Here is a 23,055-nt window from a genome sequence, read left to right as displayed (position 1 = left end):
TACATTTTACTGACTTGTTTTACGCACGAGGAGAAGAAGCACCTCCTCTTTTTCTCTAGGCCCAAGAAAATTGTCTGTCATCAATGATGCTTGTGGGTTTTATATAGTGCATTGTCACCTGGATTAGTGGGCTATGCTACGCTGGGAACAAGCACTTGGCCACCTCCTGGCTACAGGATGGTTTGATTGGTAAGAAGGACACTGTCACAAACAAGGTTGCAGGTAAAGCGTACATGACAGCTGGTGTCCATCCCCCTCAATATTTCCTGGACTCTCAAGATCTCTGATACTAAGACATCAGTTATAAAACACATAAAACTTTCCTTTCTCTGGTGTTTTTGTTCATCCAGCCTACAACAATTACAGAGATAAAACTAACATTTGGTGAGGTCCTGATGGACAAGGGGTTTAAGGTCTCTCCATGTACTCCCATGAACTCCCAACCTTTATTGCATGTCATTCCCTGTCTCTCCCACCATTTCCTGTTTCTCCATACTGCATACTCAAGAAAATTAACTGACAAGGTTTGAGGACCTTTGTCGTTATGGTAATAATCATAAACATGTGGTTAAGGTTAGGGAAGGGTTGTGGTATAATGCCTTAAAAAGAATGTTCACTGAAAACGGGAAACAAACAAAACAAACAGGGGTTTCCTGACCTCCTCCCTATGTGGACTTTGTCGTCATCACCTCACTTCCTCCATGGCTCCAAATTATATTTGGACTGATATCTGATTCGGACATTTGCATTCTCACATACAGCTCCTCCGGGTAATGTTTAGATAAGTTCTCAGTTGCAGTGCATGTGTAAAGTGAGTCTAAGTATACAGCCACATTAGTGGCTGTGTGAGGTTGTGCTTAAACTACACTGATAAGTAGTATTTTTCATGATAATAATACTATTTCATTCTGCTTTTGTGACTCACATGATTGGATGTTCAGTAGCCTATTTGGGCTCATTTTAACTTTTGTATTACAGATAAAGCGCTTTAACTTCTCCCCAGGGAGCGCTCTCTTCTCCATCAGATCTCATACTTAATACCATCAGGCCCCCCAGGTAGAGCCCAGCTAGAGTGTAAGCATAGCTGGAATCAGATACAGGCCTTGTCACTGATGACTCAGACAGTCCCTAAAGGCCCAACACAATTTGGTGCAGAGGACAGCCATCATTGCTTTACCTCAGCATATTCATGCAGTCTGTGCTTCGAATATTAAACATATAATCCGCACAAGCAAGTTTGGGAGTCCTGTATGTTAATTTGCAATGATATCTGAAGCCACACAGCCTCTCTGCCATGTATGAACCACTCCATTAGCAATAAATAAGAGCCAATTAGATACCAAGCATGGAAGCCCTCGTGTAGTAAATGAGTGGCATGTCCTGGATAAAGCTCTCTGACGGAGAACAGGAGAATAATTTTGCCACGCTATGGTTGATTTAGATGTGATGGATTCTTTTTTCATATATGTAAGATAGAGTTTTAGTCTAATAGTTCAGATATTCACAGATGTGTCTGTTTGCATGTGTGTGTGTGTGTGTGTGTGTGTGTGTGTGTGTGTGTGTGTGTGTGTGTGTGTGTGTGTGTATGTGTGTATGTGTGCATGTCTCACAGATGTCCCAGAAGCAATGAAACAAAACTAAGCTGGTCCACAAAAGGAAATCCAATATTGTGAATGGCTTAAACTACATTGAAAATGGGCGCCTGGGTAGCTCACCTGATAGAGCGGGCGCCCATATATAGAGGTTTACTCCTCAACGCAGTGGCCGTGGGTTCGATTCTGACCTGCGGCCCTTTGCTGCATGTCATTCCCCCTCTATCTCCCCTTTCAAGTCTAAGCTGTCCTATACAAATAAAGGTCTAAAATGCCAAAAAAATCATCTTAACAAAACTACGTTGAAAATAACTTATGCATGATCATAATTTTCACATTTGTAACACCTTTGTATAAATATTTAACTTGGCACTTACTATACAGTAAGTGTAGTCAACTAAATGTTGACTGGTACTGAAAAAATGTGAGCACATCACCCCAGTGCTAGTCTCTTTTTACTGGCTCCCCGTCGACTTTAGAATCCAGTTTAAGACCCTGTTGATTGCCTTCAAGGCTCTTATGTCTGACTGGTCGGGCACCATCTTATATCACAGATCTTATTCAAAGGCACTCAGCCAGATGCGTAACTATCGGTAAGCAGGGTAAGCGGTGCTTACGGGCCCGGACCAATCAGGGGCCTGCGTGACTGGAAGATATTGATTGACAGCCGGGGCCCCCTATCGCATTTGGCCACTGACCAAGCGGGAGTGAGAACGGGTCAAATTCATTTCCTTGTTTCAGAGACCGTTCTCTTCACGTGTGTGACTTGAACATCTCACATTTACCAACAAAACGTACAACGAAAGACCGTGCAGAACATTTCAGACCGTCCTGCCAACCTGTAAACATTTTAACATCAATGTACGCTGTAACGTTTTTTCACTCTAAAGTCACTGAAAGCTGCTGCTGTTTACATCCTGTCTGATCTTTGCAGTGGGCGGGCCTGCTGAGTTCCCCCCGCGACTGACACACACACACACACACACACACAAAATCACACATGGTGGATGCAGGAAAAACCGGAGATGAGACATACAGGATGACTTAAATTGAGGACAGCTACGCTCGTTATTGTAAGTGCAACGATAAGTTAAAGTCCAAAATCAAGTACTTTTTCAAACCATATGAATGTGTGTCCCCGGCCAGGTTAGTAAATTAACTAACGATGTCAAGATCAACAAGCCACTGACACATATGTTCAAATTTGATTCATTCAATAAATTATTACTTTTTGTCTTAAATCCACCAGCCATTTTCATATTATACCAACATTTGCAGCATCCTGAGCCTTTTTGGTAAGGTTACTAGGAAATCTCAGCCCAGAGTAATTAATTAATAGTAATAATTATTATTCTCCCCAAAACAAGTTTCCTTTTTTTTTTTTAAAGAACTATACAAAAAACATATTTTGCAACTTTCATTGTCTTCTGCAACTTCATTGCAACAAACATACAAAAGACATCGTAACTTTTATCGCAAAATCAGGCATTTTGGGCCGCAACAATCTAAAAAAAAAGGCCACGAAATCCTGGAGGGACTGCCCTTGTGTGTTTTTTCATGTGTTATGGTGCGCATTCACCAGTGTTTTTTTGTTGTTGTTGTTGTTGTGGTGCGCGTAGGCTACTCCTGATTTTGTCAGTCATCTCATCTCTTATATGCTGTGTCTCTATGATCCTATCCTGTCCTATTGATGGTAGCCTTCTCGTGGACATTGCGCCGTGTTGGCTCGTTACGCCACTGCACTCAGCCCAGGGGTCCGTTTCAGGAAGGAGGTTTAACAAACTCTGAGTCTAACCCTGATGTCTGAGTTGATTTACCCTGAGATGGGAAACTCAGAGTTTTCGGTTCCAGAACAGCTGATATGAGTTGGTTCAATCAACTCCGAGTAGGTTCACGCGCGTGCACCACCACAATAAAAAGGCAGTATGAATGGAGCCATGATACTACGATTCACCATGGTAACAACCACAAACAAACGGGTCGGCGGAAATAGTCATGCGCACAGAGTTTGAACATGTATTTCGTTAAAAAAGCAAGACAGCGGTTGCTGCTGCAACAGAGAGATAATTGGTGTGGGAGAAAATTGCTGCTCGAGTCAATGCGTAAGCATTAACAGTGTATTAATTTCATATTTAATCACAGTTAACTGATAATATTACTGGTGAAAACTGGAATTGTATTACACCTATAATTTCATTTATGTGCAATCCTGCGGGCGAAAAAGTAAGCTAGGCCTACTACTATATCCCATTCTGAGGCTGCAGCACCATCATTAACAGAACTATAATTTATAATCATTTATTTCTTTTTAATGGCTCTCACTGTTTTGTGTCCAGGGAACAATACAAAAAACGTTTAAAAAAACGTTTCAGAGCGAGTCACACTTTTCTGACGGCTCTGCATACAGTGGCTTTACTATTACAGTATGATCCGCATCACCAATAAAGAAAACTGCCGTTTGCAAAACACGTAATGCGACACAAAGAATCTGCTTGGATGTTAAAGTCTGTCCACGATGGTGGATGTTAGTGATATGAGGACGGATAAGTTAGGCCTATCTACATATCTGATGGACTGTGAAAAAATGTGGAAATGAAAATACATTTAGTCGGGACTCAATATCATCTCCCGACGTAAACTCTCTGTGAAGTAATACAGCTTTTTCATCAACGGGATCGTCGACAAAAGGACATGACACGTTTGAGAAAAAAACGTTTTATAATCTGCCTAACAATAAGTTTTATTAAGTGTTTATTCATGCAGATAACAAACTGCATTAAAATGCGCCTGATACAGACTGAATGAATGAATGAGGAAATGAGTGAGAAGAAACCTCGAGTTTCTCTCAGTCTCCTCCCTCTGACACTGTATGAGAGGGAGGAGACTGAGACTGAGAGAAGAAAACCTGCTCCCGACCAGGTTAGGTTCGCAGACTCAGTTACCATAGTAACTGACTCTGAGGTTAAGTTACCTCTCTTTCTGAAACAGAAAATCCAGAGTTTTTCCTCATCTCAGGGTTAACAAACTCAGAGTTTTCACTAAACCTGCTTTCTGAAACGGACCCCAGGGGTCTCTTAGATATGAGGACAAATCTCTCCTCTATGTCCCCTGATCTCGACTCACACTAAAAGGTGACAGAGCCTTTGCAGTTGCTGCTCCACGACTGTGGAACCAGCTGCCTTTAGATATCAGATGTGCTCCCTCCATTTTTGTTTTTAAATCTAGACTTAAGACACATTTTTAACTCTCTGGCCTTTTTTAACACACTAATCGCTCGTTCTGTTATGTCTATAATTCTGTATTTGTAAATTGCTGCTTGTTGTTGTTGTTGGGAATCTTTTTTTTGTACTGGCTTCAAAAAATACAACTCACCTATTAAGGTTGGGTTCATTCATTCTTTTTATAAATTGCTCGATATTCTCTGCATGGAAATATACGGTCATGCTTATTTTGTGGAGACCAACTTCAATTAACTTTAATGCGTTACTCAATCAATTGAATAAGGCTCTCACAATGGTTTCTTTTTTTATGTGATAGCTCAAATTAAATTCCTAATTTGCTTCTTCCAATTATATTTGTTTCCACTTTTTTGTTTTTACATTTCAATGTTTTTATACAGCACCTTGGTGCTTCTTTGTACAGCACTTTGGTCAGCTTAAGCTGTGTTTAAATGTGCTCTAGAAATAAAATATACTTACTTCCTTACCCACTATACAAGAATTGCTGTACAAACAATTATTTAACCGGCATACATTCTGCACATCATTTTGACTTTTAAAAAAATATTGTACTTCTCACTTGAAAGTAACATGGAAAGAAAATATAATATTTAAACTACAACAGACTTTTCTCAGTCAAACACAAATCTAACAAAATCAATAATGTCATTTCAATCAGGTGTGCCAGTTCCAGGCTCTGCTATGGACCTTTTTCACAGCAGACATTTTGATTTGTCATAGTAGGAAAAGCACAGCTGAAATTGGTAATCTTAATGATGGCTCAGTTCCATCAAGTGTCCCAGTAAGCTATTTCAGTGAGTCAGCATGAACAATACCAGGGCCTCTCCTAAGTGGAATGCAGCCATCATTAATGGTTTTGAATACACCTGTGCTTTTCCTACTATGACATGTCAACATGTCTGCCGTGAAAACGGTCTTTTGTGCATGCTGGAACAGAGCCATCATTAATGTTAACTAATCACAGCTGTGCTGTATCTCAAAATGTAACACTTGGCACTCAACTACAGGTGCTGGTCATATAATTAGAATATGAAAAAGTTGATTTATTTCAGTAATTCCATTCAAAAAGTGAAACTTGTATAATGTATACATTCATTCCACACAGACTGATATATTTAAAGTGTTGATTTCTTTTAATTTTGATGATTATAACTGACTGAAAACCCCAAATTCAGTATCTCAGAAAATTAGAATATTACTTAAGACCAATACAAAAAAAAAAAAGGATTTTTAGAAATGTTGGCCAACTGAAAAGTATGAACATGAAAAGTATGAGCATGCACAGCACTCAATACTTAGTTGGGGCTCCTTTTGCCTGAATTACTGCAGCAATGCGGCGTGGCATGGAGTGGATCAGTCTGTGGCACTGCTCAGGTGTTAGGAGAGCCCAGGTTGCTCTGATAGTGGCCTTCAGCTCTACTGCATTGTTGGGTCTGGCGTATCGCATCTTCCTCTTCACAATACCCCATAGATTTTCTATAGGGTTAAGGTCAGGCGAGTTTGCTGGCCAATCAAGAACAGGGATACCATGGTCCTTAAACCAGGTACTGGTAGCTTTGGCACTGTGTGCAGGTGCCAAGTCCTGTTGGAAAATGAAATCTGCATCTCCATAAAGTTGGTCAGCATCAGGAAGCATGAAGTGCTCTAAAACTTCCTGGTAGACGGCTGCGTTGACCCTTTACCTCAGAAAACACAGTGGACCAACACCAGCAGATGACATGGCACCCCAAACCATCACTGACTGTGGAAACTTTACACTGGACTTCAAGCAACGTGGATTCTGTGCCTCTCCTCTCTTCCTCCAGACTCTGGGACCTTGATTTCCAAAGGAAATGCAAAATGTACTTTCATCAGAGAACATAATTTTGGACCACTCAGCAGCAGTCCAGTCCTTTTTGTCTTTAGCCCAGGCGAGATGCTTCTGGCGCTGTGTCTTGTTCAGGAGTGACTTGACACAAGGAATGCGACAGCTGAAACCTATGTCTTGCATACGTCTGTGCGTGGTGGTTCTTGAAGCACTGACTCCAGCTGCAGTCCACTCTTTGTGAATCTCCCCACATTTTTGAATGGGTTTTGTTTCACAATCCTCTCCAGGGTGCGGTTATCCCTATTGTTTGTACACTTTTTTCTACCACATCTTTTCCTTCCCTTCGCCTCTCTATTAATGTGCTTGGACACAGAGCTCTGTGAATAGCCAGCCTCTTTAGCAATGACCTTTTGTGTCTTGCCCTCCTTGTGCAAGGTGGCAATGGTCGTCTTTTGGACAGCTGTCAAGTCAGCAGTCTTCCCCATGACTGTGTAGCCTACAGAACTAGACTGAGAGACCAATTAAAGGCCTTTGCATGTGTTTTGAGTTAATTAGCTGATTAGAGTGTGACACCAGGTGTCTTCAATATTGAACCTTTTCACAATATTCTAATTTTCTGAGATACTGAATTTGGGGTTTTCATTAGTTGTCAGTTATAATCATCAAAAGTAAAAGAAATAAACACTTGAAATATATCAGTCTGTGTGGAATGAATGTATACATTATAGAAGTTTGACTTTTTGAATGGAATTACTGAAATAAATCAACTTTTTCATATTCTAATTATATGACCAGCACCTGTATATATGTAGGCCCTTCAACAACCAAACTACCATGGGATTTTTATATACAGTGAGTTGATTTTATTGTGGTATTTGTTTGTTCAACTATTTTGCTGATGTTTGTATGATACAACTTTAGACTTTGTGTGAAATACATCAATAATACCATCTATTTGAACAGTACAAAAAGTCACAGGAGGCACTGTAGCACCATCTACTGGCTTCAAAAAATACAACTCCCCTATTAAGGTGTCATTTAGTTGGGTTCATTCATTCTTTTTATAAATTGCTCGACATTCTCTGCATGAAAATATACGGTCAAGCTTATTTTGTGGAGACCAACTTCAATTAACTTTAATACGTTACTCAATCAATTTAATAAGGCTCTCACAATGGTTTCTTTTTTTATGTGATAGCTCAAATTAAATTCCTAATTTTCGTCTTCCAATTATATGAGTTCTCAATACATGTCTCATCGAAAGCTGAATATGAGGGATATTATTTCTTTGCATTACTTTGTAAAAATTGGGTCATTTATCAGCTTTCACTGAACAATTCAAAAACCCAGGGAAGATATTATCCATATAATATTTCAAAACTGTTTAACTAACTTATACTGTATTTCATGTTATTGAAGAGAAGGTTTTGGGTGGACTTTTATATATGGCTCCATGCTTAGTGTCATTATTACACATTATATACATGTCATTAAACCAGTTTAACATTTTTGGCACTATGAGCAAGGTTCTAGAATTCACCTGCATCGTTTCCTTTTTATATATATATATATATATATATATATATATATATATATATATATATATATATATATAAAGTGTTCAGACCCTGCTAACAGAAAGCCTTTCCACAACAGAATACTCCTACCATGACACTTGAAGGTAAAGGTGGTGCAAGATGGATGCTACCATTTGACAGATCCCTTTGCCTCACAGTTTAGGAGTTTATTTTCATTTCATCAGAGTCTTTTGCTTTTTTGGATCTCCAGACTCATCCTCATGCTCTTTCTCTTTCAGGCCGATTGCATAGGCCACAGTTTTATCACTTGATACTGTCGTGCTTCTGGCAAGAAACATTGCTTTCCTTGGACCATGGTCTACTCCCTGATCAGTATCCTTACCCTAACTCTGGGTTGTTCCATGATTTATTATTTCCTAATTATGCAGCATACAGTGCTCCTTTAAACCTCTCACCAGATCTATGACTTCCCACATATCTCATCTTTGAAATCAGTTCAGTGGTCAGAGTTTGGCCTTTAATGACACAATGGGGGCATATCTTTTTTTGCTCATGTCCAGTCAAATACAAGACTGACACTCAATCAAGTAATTAGGCTGTTTTACTTGAAAGGACTTTGAATGCACATTCAGTCCGTTTGAGGTGTCACTGCAGTGGAGTTGATTGCTTTATTTATTTAAAAATACATTTTTAATTTTTCATTAATGTGTATGAAAATATTTATATTAAAAATCACTTTGACATCCATAGTCAAGTTGGGTAAACTGAGATTGAGAATATCGGGTGATTGAGTCATTCCTGACTTTAGAAACAACAGCTGACAAAATCAATCTCCCTACAAGGTCCACTCAATAGCCTACCTGGAGCTTTCCATCATATCACACAATCTACCTCAGCAGATGGAGTCGCCCAGTTGGAATTACAATGTACATGTTCACTTTTCTGAGCACTTTAAGGACTTTAAATTCAAGTTGGGGCTCAAAAATTAAGATTAGCCTTAGCTGCAGGTTTCCAAGGTCCAGATTTGCAAAAATTTACTTTAAATCTCAACTTTTTTCAGTCTCATAAAGTTGGCTACATTATCACTCTCTTGACAGTAACACAGCTACTTGTGTTGCAGGACTATGGATGTGCATACCCTTTTAAAGACAACAGAATTCACCAGCTCACAGATCAGAATTGTAGGAGGAAGTCATGGAACAGTGCAAACCACTGAGCCACTGTGTCTCATGACCAGCTGCATATTTAGAATGTGGTCACTAGTGAGACTGTTGCAGTCCATGTAAACATATCCATGATAATAATGCAATTCAGTACTTTTGGAGAACTGACACTACAGGGAAATTCCTCTAGTGATGCTTGCTACCCTGATCAGCTGCAACACAGCCTCAGAGGCAAGCACAGATTTTGTGTATTGCTTAAGGACACTTCAACAGAGCCAACTACTTGTTGACATCAAAACCTGAAATAGGGTCTCCAAGTTCTCTCTCACCACAAAGCCACAGCTGATATTTTTATCTTACCTCTATCTTTCTCTCCTTCATGCAAAATATGAGACTTGTGTTTTTAAATGATGTGCAAATGATCTGGCATGAAGGAGAGAACATGCAGAATATAAGCTAGTTAACAACCCACAGTGACACAAGAAAAGACATTGTACTCCTATTCAAGCCACACATGAATAAAGTCGTATGCTGGTATATACGAGGAGCTCAAGAACTCAGTACCACCTTTTGTATCTAATAACGAACTGAAGAAATGGCTTGTGAGCACTGGAAAGTGAGAGATCACACTCTCTGCAGAGAATTGTTACTTATTGTTATCATTGCATAATTATGTTCATCTCTTGTTTTCTGTTACTCAACGGGCTTTGTCCTTTAATTAATAATTACAATTTAGAAGAAGAGAAAAATACTAATACAACTAGTTAGCATTGTTTGTAAACCAGTTTAAAAATCACTCTCATCCAAGTGACAAATTACCTTTTATTTTCAGCTGATGCTGGTGATTTTAATTCTTCTTGATTGGAGTTCTGCATTCGATAGTTGATAATTCTATTGGATCACTTCAAAAATGGGGTTGGCATCAGGCACACTGCTCTACACTGGTTTTAATCTTGTTTATCAAACAGCACTTTCTCAGTAGTCATTAGTGAAGGCTCCATCCTTGGCCCCTTGTTGTTCTGTATGCTACCACTGATACATATACATTAACACAAAATCCAGTACCACTGTTATGTCCCATTAAAAAACAGTGAAATAGGCTTTTTTTAAATTTATTATCTTGTCTGTCAGAAATAAAGTGCTGGATGTCCCAAAACTTTCTTCTGCAATAATTGTCTTCAGTCCCCCAAAGTCCATCCCCATTGTAGAAAAACATCTTTGCTCCCTCTCCCTAATGTTAAACCTGTAGCCAGAAATCTGGGTGTTTTGACAGTGACCTTTAATTTGAAAAAGCTAATTTTAAAAGTCATTCAATTAGGTTTGTTATCAATTGAGGAGCATCTGGTACAAAACGCAGCTGCTCGGCTTTTAACAAGACAAGATCAGCCCTGGTTTAGCCTCTCTTCACTGGTTACTAGTAAATTTTAGAATTGATTTGAAGATTTGACTGATCACCTTTAACGCACTTTGTGGTTAAAGTGTGTTCATTGTTGTGTTCAGCTATCAGTTAAGTTACATTGCTGGATTGCTGGACCCTCAGACAGGGCTCTGCTGGCTGTTCCTATAAGCCCTGGATGTGAGGCTGCAGAATTGGTGACATCTTTTACATTCCTTCTCAAAACATATCTTTAAAAAATGCTTCTTATTAATGTTATAATTTCTATAGTATTGTTGTGATTGCCTGATTTTATTTCATTGCAGTCCTGTAATGTTTTTGTTCCTGGTTCAATTAGGCAAAGCACTTTGTAAAAATGTAAAAAGATTTTTAATATAATCCCTATTATTATGTACACAAATTATTAATATACAAACAAAGGAAACATCTTTGGGCGCCCAAGTAAATGTGGCTTTTCCTCCACGTCTTAACCACCATACATCTACATCATGCAGCTTCATCATCTGTCAGGACAAAATTAGAGCCATGTTCTCACATATGTAGTTCCGTTCGCCACCACAAACAATGTCATCCCAGGATTTTAACCAATCCTTCTTTCCAATGGGGATAATGGCAACACAGTCCTGTCCTGACTGTTCTTTGTCCCAGGATGCTACGGCGTTGTTTGGCTCCCCGGGCATCCAGTAATTTACATTTTTCTGAATTCTCTCGCCATTGATCCAGATGTGGTCGCCCTCTTTCACCAGGTCCTGCAACCAAATCCACGCTGAATGGAAATCTACTGTAGGGTTCTGCCGTACATATTGAAAAGTCATGTCGGTCAAGAATGCCTGGTCTTCGGCAGTCAAAACAACAGCCAGGTCACCCCCCATGTCAAGACAATCCCTGCGACCAAATTCCCACTTCTTAATTTCCTTCGATAGCAAGAAGCAACGTGAAGCGTGTTCGGTCCAGCCAGACATGCAGCGTGAACACTGCAGTGTGTCGTTTTTGCAGAATCTCCAGATGTTGGACAGTTTGTTGGAATAAAGGATTGAATGCTGGAGTTTATTTTTTTCCTGCAGCTGCAAGGAGGTTTTTTGTTCATTATTTAACAGCAGGCGCAACTGACTGCTTTCTGCAGATGCCAGGGTGATGATGTGCATCGACTTTTCATTACGATATAATACGGATGACTTCTGTTTCTTTCTGTTTTTGAGTGAAAAGGTTGGGGACATAACTCCAGCACTCTATGGGTACGCAGTATTTAGAGCTGAGATTTTATCAGGCCCCATGTTGTTCTTGGGCCATCAAAGCCGTGGATGATATAGGTTTTGTATTCTTTTCATTTCCAAACATTAAAAACCTCAACTATATCAATCGCTTCATCTAGAGGTTCCATGCCAATAAACAAAATGCTAGAAGGGGATGGAAATCACTGATCTAAGACAAGTTAATAAAAAGTAAGACATCCCAAGTATTTTGGACATTGTGTATTTCACACATTGTGTATTTCACATTAAAGTCCAGTTAAAACTAAACATAATCAGATGTTTTACCAACAAACACAATGTCAGTACTAAGAGTTCCAGATGGACTGACTATTCACGTTTAACTACGTCACAAGAAGACAGAGGAAATGCAGTTTCAACTTGTTTGTTATCACTCACAGATTTAATATTGCCTTTGCACTAAAATTACTCATACGCAATATAAAAGTTAACGAGTTCTGGAAACAAACTTTGCTCTTTTAATATGTTTGTGTCTTATCTGGATTATTTTCATCATCATGACAGCTTATCTTGCACAATGTGTGGCATGGTATAACCTGAGCTTGAAAACAGGCGTTACCAGTCTGGTCTTGCAGTGTAGTCATTTACTGGCAGATGGAGGAAGTGACTCATGTTCCCAAGTCAGTGTGAACAATAACAGGGGGGTTGTATTCTCAATAATACATCCAATCCACACCATTTGTTATGAAACTGTTACACCCCACACCGTCTACTCAACTGTACAATAGAATGAGAAAAACAAAAGTAGATAAAGTGCAGACCTCATCAGATCAAGATCTTACAGTCTCTGGACACAAAACCTTAAAAAAAAGCCTATGAAAACCTGCTCTGACAGAAGGGGAATAAGTTTGACATTTTGTCCTAATGGTGGTGCTACAAGAAAGGGCAGGTGTTCATAAACACATTAGGATTCATCCTGTGGGGCCCATGAATATCCACTGCAAATTCTATGGAAATATTGCCAATACAGTAGCTTTTGAAAGGTCAGGTAGTCATAAAAACCATTTGGTGGGGACCAGAGCTTCATGTAAATGTGGCCAGTATCTTTACTCTTTGCATCCACACATACGAGTGGGCAGAAACAGAAAGGATGAATGTGAAATCAGCCTGTTAGTCCATGTGGTTAAACTCAATAAATGGTTTAATCATGTATGTATGCCACAATAGGTTCAAAATTATAGTCCGAGCAGGCTCATCAAAAACCATTGGGGCATCTGGGTGGCAGACTGCAGTTGGTTTGACTCCTGTGTCAACAGCCATTGATTCCCCTCCTGTGGCATCCTCGAGTATAAACACTGAATCCCCAGCAGCTCCTCAATGCCCTGAAGTCAACCATGTAGAGGAGAGCAAAACAAATGAAGTCTCCCTGAGAGGATCAATAAAGTTTCACTGACTTTACAATCCAGTCAGTCTTTTTCAACTGTGATGAAGGTCACTTTTCCATGGAAAACAATTTCCACCAGGAAAAGAAAACAGAATAGATGAAAAGGCACGATTAAAAAAAAAGAAAATTCACGGTAAGTGAAAATTAGGACATGAAAGTCAAAATCATTAAACGTTACAATTTTGACTCATTATTTCATAACTGTTGACTAAAAATTAGAGATACTAAGTCAAAATTATGAGATGGAAAGTCAAAAATGTGAGCGGGTAAGTCAATATTATGAGATACCAAGTCAAATTTATGAAATAGTGAGTCAAAGTTATGACACTACAAATATGACTCACTATTTCATAACTTCGAATAAAAATTATGAGATGAAAAGTTAATATCATGGAATAGTGCTATTTTTGGCTAACTATTTAATATTTGGACTTTAAATTAAAAAAATATGAGATCAAAAGTCACAATTGTGAGATTTTAAGTCATGAGATAGTAAGTCGAAATTTTGAATTAGCCTACCATACGATTATGTAGACTTTTTTTATTTTGTTGAATTTTGATTTCATGCCAGGGCTGGGCGATATGACGATAATATTTAGTCAAAACATATAAAAATGTATATGTATAGCCTATATTTTTCTATATCTTTTCTATCGAGATGAGAAAAAAATTAACTGAACTGCGTTACAGCAATATTTCGCCATTTGGACGACGATCTATGTTCTGATCCTTGTACATTTTGTTAATTTTGCACTAAATATTTTAATAAAATAAGAAAATACTTTTCATTTGTCAAGTAGGCTATTTAATTCACACAGTATACAAAAATAGGCTTTACCATGTGGTTATTTCACATGACTATTCATTTAACGAATTATCAGAAAACACGCTAGGCATGAGATATAAAATTACCTATATAGGGATAGAAGATTTTGGCCATATCGCCCAGCCCTACAATTCATGCATAACTTTTCATCTACATTTTTCTTTACCTGGCGAAAATGGTCCTTCCATTGTTTCCGTTAGCCTAAATCACAAGACCAGAGTGCCTGACACCAGAGTGCCTGACACAATCACACAAGTCAAAGGTGGATAGCGTCAAAAAATAAAGTATACCGTACACAGATTTATTTTAGGTGGTGCCAGCGCATCTCCAAATGCAATGCTAGAGAATAACCCCTCTGGTTAAGATACCAGACATGCTGTTGATCAGAGCAGATTGCGAAACGTTCATGAGTTTTCCGTAGGTGACGTCGGCAGGGTGGGATGATGACGTTTGAGAAGGCCCTATACAAAAGCAGCTTCCGCATGACGTAGATGAACAGTCAGCATTCTTTCTTCGCTGTAGCCGGTAGCTTTCACCGTCTGAATCGTCGTGTTGCAACAACATTGCCAAATCTTTTAGGTTAAAACACAATTTTTTGATCTCAATTTTCTATTCTGTATTTATTTTTCTTCTCTTGGAGGACAAGACAAAAATCACACTGACGTTCCTTTTGTGAAGGTAAGGTAATTCTGCGTCGTAGCCTGGCTAACGTGAAGCTAACTAGCTAAGCTAACCGACCGGTCTGGTAGGAAGTTCGTCTTGGGTCGATAATTTAGCGTTATGTGATATTCATAGCGGTAAAATACTAATGTAGGTTTTCACGTTAGCGTTAGCTGACTTTGTTGACGTATATAAATTGAGATTAACCGGTTTTGCGTTCAGGAAAAACGACGGGTTTTCAATAGTTGTTTATAGCAGCTTATTATCCGTTAGCTCCCAGGCGGCCTGCTGTTGAACAAAACCCTCAAGATGTCGTATGTGGACATCCGGTGTCTGAACAAAGACCTCAGAACAACAGCTGATGGGGGTTTCTTCTTGGTCTACATTCTAGTCCTTTTATATCTGATTCCATGCCGATTTCGTTGGATTATAGAAAATACATATATCATTTTTAAACCCTGTTTTAGCTTCTTTTTTTTTGGCACATCTTATAATTTGGGGAAATAACATGAACCATATAATCAACCACGTACTACATTGAGTACATCAAGATTTGCATTTTTATTTAATTCCGAAATATAAAAAAATTGACATAGCAAAAACTAATGGACGTAGATACATGAAGCACATGTAATCCTGGTTTCCCCCCCGGATAGCGTTTCTGTGATGGAGGTCAGGTTTAGGTAACGTTACGCGTAGGTAACTTGGGTCAACCTTATTAGTTACGGACTCGCAGAAGACGAGATGTTGGGGGGGGTAAATGAGTAGATAATGAGAAGCACAAAGCTACTGAGGAAATGGTATGCTAAGCTAGCACTGAGCACCGTTTCAGCCAACGTTAACGTTACTCAACAGTTTGGCGGAAATCCGTTACGCAGTAAATAAATAGGAGATATACTAGCTATGTCAAATAATAGTAACCGCTTGATTGTAACGTTGAAGTGCTTGATAACCCTTTTAACGTGTCTTTTTGTTTGCATTTTACATCATCAGCTAATTTGTTACTTTTATATCTGTCTTTGCTTCCAGGTTGCTCTTTCCTTCCCACTCCCGGAACATTATTCTTTTCAGATATACTTTGTCAAGCCGCCAAAGTGGAGAGTGTCGTTGCACAAGGGGGTCCTTCTCGTTTCAGGTATTAAACATTACCCAATTACACTGGTCTTTTTATACTGATAAACCTCTGCAACAGCTCAAATAAGGGCTTAGGATCACATCTCCTTATGTTAAGTTAAAACCTTTTTTTCTTTTTTGTATCACAGTGTAGGGGGAGGAGGTGGGGGTGCACCTCAGCACTATCCCAAGACTGTCGGCAACAGGTGATTTTTTTTCCAAAGTTTCCTTTCACATGGAACACCTAGTCACTAATTTGTGTTGCGTATCCATAACCATCCCCACTGGACTTAAATTGCACGCCCACATGTATTATATTTTTTTTTTGTCAACTCATCTAGAGGAAAGAGGTGTCGCTCATAAATGGCTTCTTTAGTCTCTGAATATATTGCTAATATAGCTGTACACTACCCTTGGTGGTTTCCAGTTATTAGGATAAAATGAATGTTCAACAGCTTTACTTTACTCTAGCTTTACTTTCTTATGCATTGGCAGTGGTTCAGGTGGATTCAGTGTTATTGTTGTCACTATTTTGACGCAGGCAGCATGAAAGCTACAGGGGTATTTTTATTGTAACTGCTTTTCTCAATGACTTAAATGTGTATTTCCAAAACCAAGTTTCCAAGTAGAAACCTATTTGGCCATCTTTGGCAACCCACCCACCATGGATTAGGGCTAGATACCTGTGATTATAAGGTCACGTGTTTCTGATAAATATTTCCTGTATTAATTTAGTTTTGTGTCCATTACAGCGAGTTCCTGGGGAAAACCCCAGGTTCTAGCGTTCAGAGATGGGTACCTTCTCGAAGCACTAGACGAGATGCCAACTCCTCCAACGAGAAAGGGCAAAATGATGCAATCTTCAGGAAAGTGAGAGGGTGAGTTTCCAATTAAATCCAAATTAACTTTAGTTCAAAGATCATACAAAATTCTTGGAGTATTATTTAAATAATAGGCCTGAATGCCCCATTGGAACATTTGTTGCTGCTTCATTGATAGTAGTTGATATATATGTATATATATATATATATATATATATGTGTATGTATATATATATATGTATGTATGTATATATATATATATATATATATATATATATATATATATATATATATATATATATATATATATATATATGTATATATATATATATATGCATATATATATATATATATATATAGCATATATATATATATATATATATGCATGTATATATGTATGTATGTATAAAAAAAATTAATCTCTTTTCGTCTTCCTCCTCTTTTTCAGCATACTTAATAAGCTGACTCCTGAGAAGTTTGACAAACTATGCCTGGAGCTCCTCAATGTGGGTGTAGAGTCAAAACTTGTCTTAAAAGGAACCATCTTGTTGGTGAGTTTTTATTATTATAGCTGTATTCATGTATAATGCTGCGTTCCATTTACTTCCCAAGATGGGAGCTGGGAATGACTTTGCACCCGAGTTGATTGCTTTTCAGTACAACATGTTGGAAAAACATAATTTATCACGGACTGGGGTAAGTGGGGTTTGTTCTAGCCAGGTTAGCCATTGTTAACAATCCCAGGTGATTACGCTGTATTTAACACATCCAAATACCGTAGCAACATGCCCACAGATAAGAGTTGGACAGTACTGTGTGACAAGACTGATTCAATGAGACACAAATAAGACAGTAGTGCTAACAAAGTGTATTACTATAGCTTTTACTTCTGTTAATTCGTAGAGCAACCATCTTGGATTTTGAGGTCAGGGTTGGTGAGGTTCTCTCAGCTTTCTGAGTCTAACTAAAAACCTGACTTCAGGGGGCATTCCAGTTGAAATTTCTGACTTCAAATGGAACGCACCATTATTACTTTTTTTTATATAAATGGTCGCCTAATTTGTTTCTATTTCTTTCTCTTTAGATCGTTGACAAAGCCCTCGAAGAGCCCAAGTATAGCCAGTTATACGCTCAACTATGTCGCCGCTTGGCAGAGGATGCACCGAACTTTGAAGACCCAGCAGAAATTCAAGCAACACAAAAGCAGAATACTGTAAGTTATTTTAACAATGGGGTTTGCACAGGAGTATGGTTACTACTCTGATATTTTCAGTCTGGGTTTTATACAAATTCTCTGTTTTTACAGACCTTCAGAAGGCTTCTGATTTCCAAGCTTCAAGATGAGTTTGAGAACCGCGCCAGCAATGTTGAAAGTAAGTGAATTTGATATAAGTGGTCGGTTACCAAATGCATTTGGTCATGTCTTGCATGAATTGTTCCTTATTTTCTACAACTTTCTTTCCATAGTCTTTGACAAAGATGACACCCCACTCACCTCTGAGGAGGAGGAGCAGCGTGGGATTGCAAAGCTCAAGATGCTGGGCAACATCAAATTCATCGGGGAACTTGGCAAACTCAACCTCATCCATGAATCTATCCTTCATAAGTGCATCAAAACAGTTGAGTTCTGTTGAATAATGTTTACATGGTTAGGTGGAATCCTAAACCACATTCTTAATTTGTGTGATCCCAAAACCACCAGATGCTGCCAAAGCAACCAGGCAGTTAGATACCCAAAGCTACCTCAACCGTAAGAAATTATATAAATGTGTATTAAATGTTTCTTTTTTTTTAAGCTTTTGGAAAAGAAGAAGAGAGTCCAACTTAAGGATATGGGTGAAGATTTGGAATGCCTCTGTCAGATAATGAGAACAGTGGGACCTAAACTTGATCATGAAAAGGCTAGGGTGAGTATGTGGAAAACCAAATGTGTTTCTTAAAATGTCTTTGTTCCATTTAATAACAAATACTCTCCTTTCAGTCTCTGATGGATCAGTATTTCAGCCGCATGCGGTCCTTAACGAACAACAAGGAACTGCCAGCTAGGATCCGTTTCCTGCTGCAGAACACAGTGGAGCAGCGAGACAACAACTGGGCCGCTCGCAAGGCGTATACTGACAACGGCCCAAAGACGATCAATCAAGTTCGTCAGGATGCAGTAAAGGTTAGTCTTTGGATCCACTTTGGGATGAACTGTCTGTTTTATAATGGACTGTAAGAAAGATTACTGTACCAATCTAGTCCATAGTGTGTTTCCTTAGATTCTGACTGGATTCTAACTGTGCTTTGCAGGATTTGGGTGTTTTTATTCCACCTTCGAGCGATGGCATGAGGAATGAATTCTTCATGGAAAACTCCTCCTTCCTGCCAACAAGGATCAAGTTTGACCGGGAAACTCTTGGTGGGCTGGCTGATATGTTTGGACAAATGCCTGGTATGTCGCAGCGTTTATCCCCTCAGTGATAAGAGTGAGTTACACGATCTCCATTAATAAGGAGTGATCCTTTCTAGAAAAGTTTTTAATGTTTGTCGTCTTGTTTTGGGTAGGAAGTGGCATTGGTACAGGTCCAGGAGTCATACAGGATCACTATTCCCCTACCATGGGACGTCATCGCACAAACCCGCTTTACAATGGCCACATTGGAAACGGCAACGGTTCACACCAGCCTCAGTTTGAAGCGGGAAGCAAACCGTATATAAAACCAAACCAGGTACATGCAGTTCATCTACAGTGTAATTTTTCAGTATTTGTTATGGTGAATCGGGGAGTTGTCATTTCTAACTATAAATCTGTGTTTTTTTTCTTTCTTTTTTTTTGAAGGGGCAGAGTTCACCTGTTTTTAACCACAAACAGAATCACCCAGTGCAGATGCAGTCTAAGGATATGGCTCCACGATTCGGCAAGAAGGGGAAGGTCAATGCTGATGAGGTACAACCGCGTACATTGATAAACTAAAATTGTTTAATGGTTTGGATTATTTGAAGTTTATATGTTGGGAGTAGTCTTTTAAATAGATCCTGTTTCAGCTGCATTGTTATAGAAGTGTAGAGTAATATTATAATTCGTAATTGTTATAAACTCTGTCTTCACCCCTCTAGATCAGCCTGAGGCCGGCACAGTCCTTCATCTTGAGTAAAAAACAAATCCCAAAGCTGCAACCACAGATGACCATGTATCCGTCAAGTGCTCAAGGTGCCCCACTCGGACAGGTAACATCATTTTTACACATTACATTTTTTACATAACAAATTATGTATTGAACTGATATGGTAATCACAGGTTCCAGAGAACGTATATTAATTTGGCTTCCTTTTTGTTTAGGCTCCACAGCTTGGCCTGAAAATCAATCCTCCTCCAATTCAGGAAAAGCCTGCAAAGTCCACCAAAAAAGCTCCTCCTACAAAGGAAGAGTTGCGCAAAATGACAGTACGTTTATCTCACCGTGTGCTTTCTTCATGTCCGTGTATATACTGTGTCTGGCATACTATATCATCTGACCGTCCTTTTCCTTGTTAGGAAACCTTGGTGGCAGATTACCTGAACAGCAAGAATGTCGATGAGGCGGTGAATGCTGTGAGGGAGATGAAAGCTCCAAAGCACTTTTTGTCCGAGATGCTCAACAAGATCGTGGTCCTTTCACTTGACCGTTCAGATGAGGATAAGGAACACGCGAGCACCCTGGTCCATGCTCTCTGCACCGAGGGCCTTGCCTCTGGTGAGAATCTAATGCAGGTCAGTTCTTTTAATTATTCTCAAAACTCGTGTTTTTACTATATGAATAAATATCAGTCAGAATCAGAAAGCAGTTTGCCACAGCAGTGGAACTACATGGAATTGACCTTGGTGATTGTGTGCATACATACAAGCAAACATATTAAACATTAATGAGAATAAACAATGCATACTAACAACCGAGACGAATATATAAAAAAAAATTAAAGCTTTTACTCTGCACTAACAATTTTAACCGTTGCGTTTTTATTTGACAGGCCTTTTTGAGTGTTCTGGACCAGTGTCCCAAGATCGAGGAAGAAGTACCGCTGGTGAAGTCCTACCTGGCACAGTTTGCAGCACGCGCGATCATCACCGACCTGGTCAGCATCGCAGATTTGGCCCATCAGCTGGAGAATGGTGCACATTTCCCACTGTTCTTGCTCTGCCTGCAGCAGATGGTCAAACTGAAGGACCGTGAGTGGCTGGCCGACCTGTTCCAGCAGAGCAAGGTCAACATGCAGAAGATGCTGCCTGGTATGTCCAAACTCGCTCTGACCATATGTTTAGACCCAATGTCCATTAGTTAGGCTCTCAGTTCAGTGTCTTTTGTGTCCATTGATGGATATTCTGTATTTTTTAATACTTCCATAGAAATTGACCAGAACAAGGACAGGATGCTGGAGATTCTGGATGGCAAAGGTCTAAGCTTTTTGTTCCCACTGATGAAACTGGAGAAGGAGCTGCTGAAGCAGATCAAAGTAGATCCCTCTCCACAGTCGATCTACAAGTGGATCAAAGACAACATCTCTCCTAAACTCCACACTGACAAAGGCTTTGTCAACATCCTCATGACCAGGTACAGCAGTGGACAATGACAAAATCTATACCTGCTTTATCAGCCATTGACAAGTTGGTTAATCTAACCCCAAACAATACGTTTTGCCCTTCAAGTTTACAGTGTATTTATTGTCTTGTCTGCCAGCTTCCTGCAGTACATTGCTTACGAGATCAACCCTGATGACGACGAAGAGCAGCTTTCAGCGCCCAGTAAGGAGCAGCTGGATGAGGAGAAGCAGCAGCTGCTGTCTTTCAAGCCAGTGATGCAGAAGTTCTTACACGATCACGTTGACCTGCAGGTCGGCGCACTGTATGCCCTGCAGGTTCACTGCAATACCAAGGGTTTCCCCAAAGGTATGTACACACACTTGTTGTTCAGTGTAGCAGCTTAGGTCCAAGTCGGAGAAGGTAAACTTTTAAGCAGAAGCTTAACGATTACTCTCCTTTTCCAGGTATGTTGCTGCGCTACTTTGTGAACTTTTATGACATGGAAATAATCGAAGAAGAAGCCTTCCTTTCATGGAAAGAAGATGTCACCCAAGAATATCCAGGGAAGGGAAAAGCATTATTTCAGGTAATTTTTATGTATATTGCTAACAAGTATTTTTGTAGTTTGTACAGTTTATCAAATTGCTCCCCGGCAATAAACGGCAGCTCTACACATGCACACTAGAATCCTGGTTCAAGATCCGGTTTTTAGAGTATCCCAGACATGTGCATGTAAATCATATCCTGGTTTCAGAAAGCTGAATAAACCCTTGATGCTACCTGGAGTACGGATAAAATCAAGCTACTATAGCAGGAGGTGTTGAGGAATCAAGACACACCTGCACACAGATGATCCGAATATTCTTATAAGCATGTATACATGGATATGAATAACTAATCATAAATAACTGGGCCTAATGGAGATACTGTGTTTATGGTGCAGGTGAACCAGTGGCTGACCTGGCTGGAGACCGCAGAAGAAGAGGAATCTGAGGATGATGAGTACTGAGGAACAGGCCAAAGCCATGTTATCAGGATGCAATGAATACTTTTTTTACTTGTCTCCTTCCCCATATCAACCCTAACTCCTCCCCTCTCGAGTATTTTCCAACCACTGTTACAATTCATTCCACTATGAAATGTTTTGCCAGATCAAGCCAGCATCACCACCATTATATTCATATTGTATTTATGCTTTCCTTTCTAATTTTCAATCTAATTTGATGTCCTGCAGCAGATGTCTTATACATTTCACTCTTGGGTTATGTTTTCTTTAACAGTAGGCAGTATTTTGCAGAAAACTGTACCAGCACCAAAACCTGGCCCCATTGTATCACCTTTTCCATCTGGTAGGAGTCACCAAGTGCTGCCATAACTATTAACTTAAACTGTTTACAAAAGAGGAAAGGGTCTAAGATTGCAAAGAGACTTTCTCGTTGTTTTATCAGTTTTTAGATGCACTTTGCGCAACATCATGAGTCGTTGAAATAGTAAGACACTTTCCTTGATTTGTTGAAACATGCCTAGTTGCCGTTTTTGGCTGCCCGAATATTTTTTTTTATTTTTTTGTGTGTGCTGGAAAACAGGCCATTTTTGTCTGAAAATTCAAAACAAAAATCTGGATTTGACGAGTACTAACAATAACGGGCTGATTGATTTGCACAATGTGATTTCAGTTACCCACATTTAGTTTTATGAATCAAGA

At 39.3% G+C, this 23,055-nt stretch overlaps 1 protein-coding gene and 1 long non-coding RNA gene across 3 annotated transcripts; one reads left to right on the top strand and one right to left on the bottom strand.

Moving 5' to 3' along the window:
• Window positions 1–12,194: 12,194 nt before the first annotated feature.
• On the bottom strand, window positions 12,195–14,679 carry LOC144516753 (uncharacterized). The gene is made up of 2 exons (XR_013501867.1): window positions 14,383–14,679; window positions 12,195–13,441 (listed from the first exon to the last, which is right to left on the bottom strand). It is a non-coding gene; the product is annotated as an uncharacterized LOC144516753 (long non-coding RNA).
• On the top strand, window positions 14,679–23,055 carry eif4g2a (eukaryotic translation initiation factor 4, gamma 2a). Of its 2 annotated transcripts, XM_078248326.1 has the most exons (21): window positions 14,679–14,795; window positions 15,906–16,011; window positions 16,139–16,195; window positions 16,742–16,867; window positions 17,259–17,361; window positions 17,895–18,023; window positions 18,117–18,183; window positions 18,278–18,429; window positions 18,607–18,717; window positions 18,792–18,974; window positions 19,103–19,244; window positions 19,358–19,521; window positions 19,632–19,739; window positions 19,910–20,020; window positions 20,133–20,237; window positions 20,328–20,543; window positions 20,801–21,059; window positions 21,177–21,381; window positions 21,508–21,716; window positions 21,815–21,936; window positions 22,294–23,055. In XM_078248326.1, exons 1-21 carry the CDS (start codon window positions 14,708–14,710, stop codon window positions 22,357–22,359), a joined length of 2,829 nt encoding a protein of 942 aa, XP_078104452.1. In that variant the 5' UTR covers window positions 14,679–14,707; the 3' UTR covers window positions 22,360–23,055. The 2 variants fall into 2 exon arrangements, with proteins under 2 accessions (XP_078104452.1, XP_078104442.1); XM_078248316.1 differs by lacking the exons at window positions 14,679–14,795; window positions 16,139–16,195.

The sequence above is a fragment of the Sander vitreus genome, chromosome 1 (genome assembly GCF_031162955.1).
Source record: "Sander vitreus isolate 19-12246 chromosome 1, sanVit1, whole genome shotgun sequence".
In the NCBI taxonomy this organism is placed as follows: Eukaryota; Metazoa; Chordata; class Actinopteri; order Perciformes; family Percidae; genus Sander; species Sander vitreus.
The sequence above is the reverse complement of the archived record's forward strand: the minus strand, read 5'-3'. Positions and strand labels throughout refer to the sequence as shown.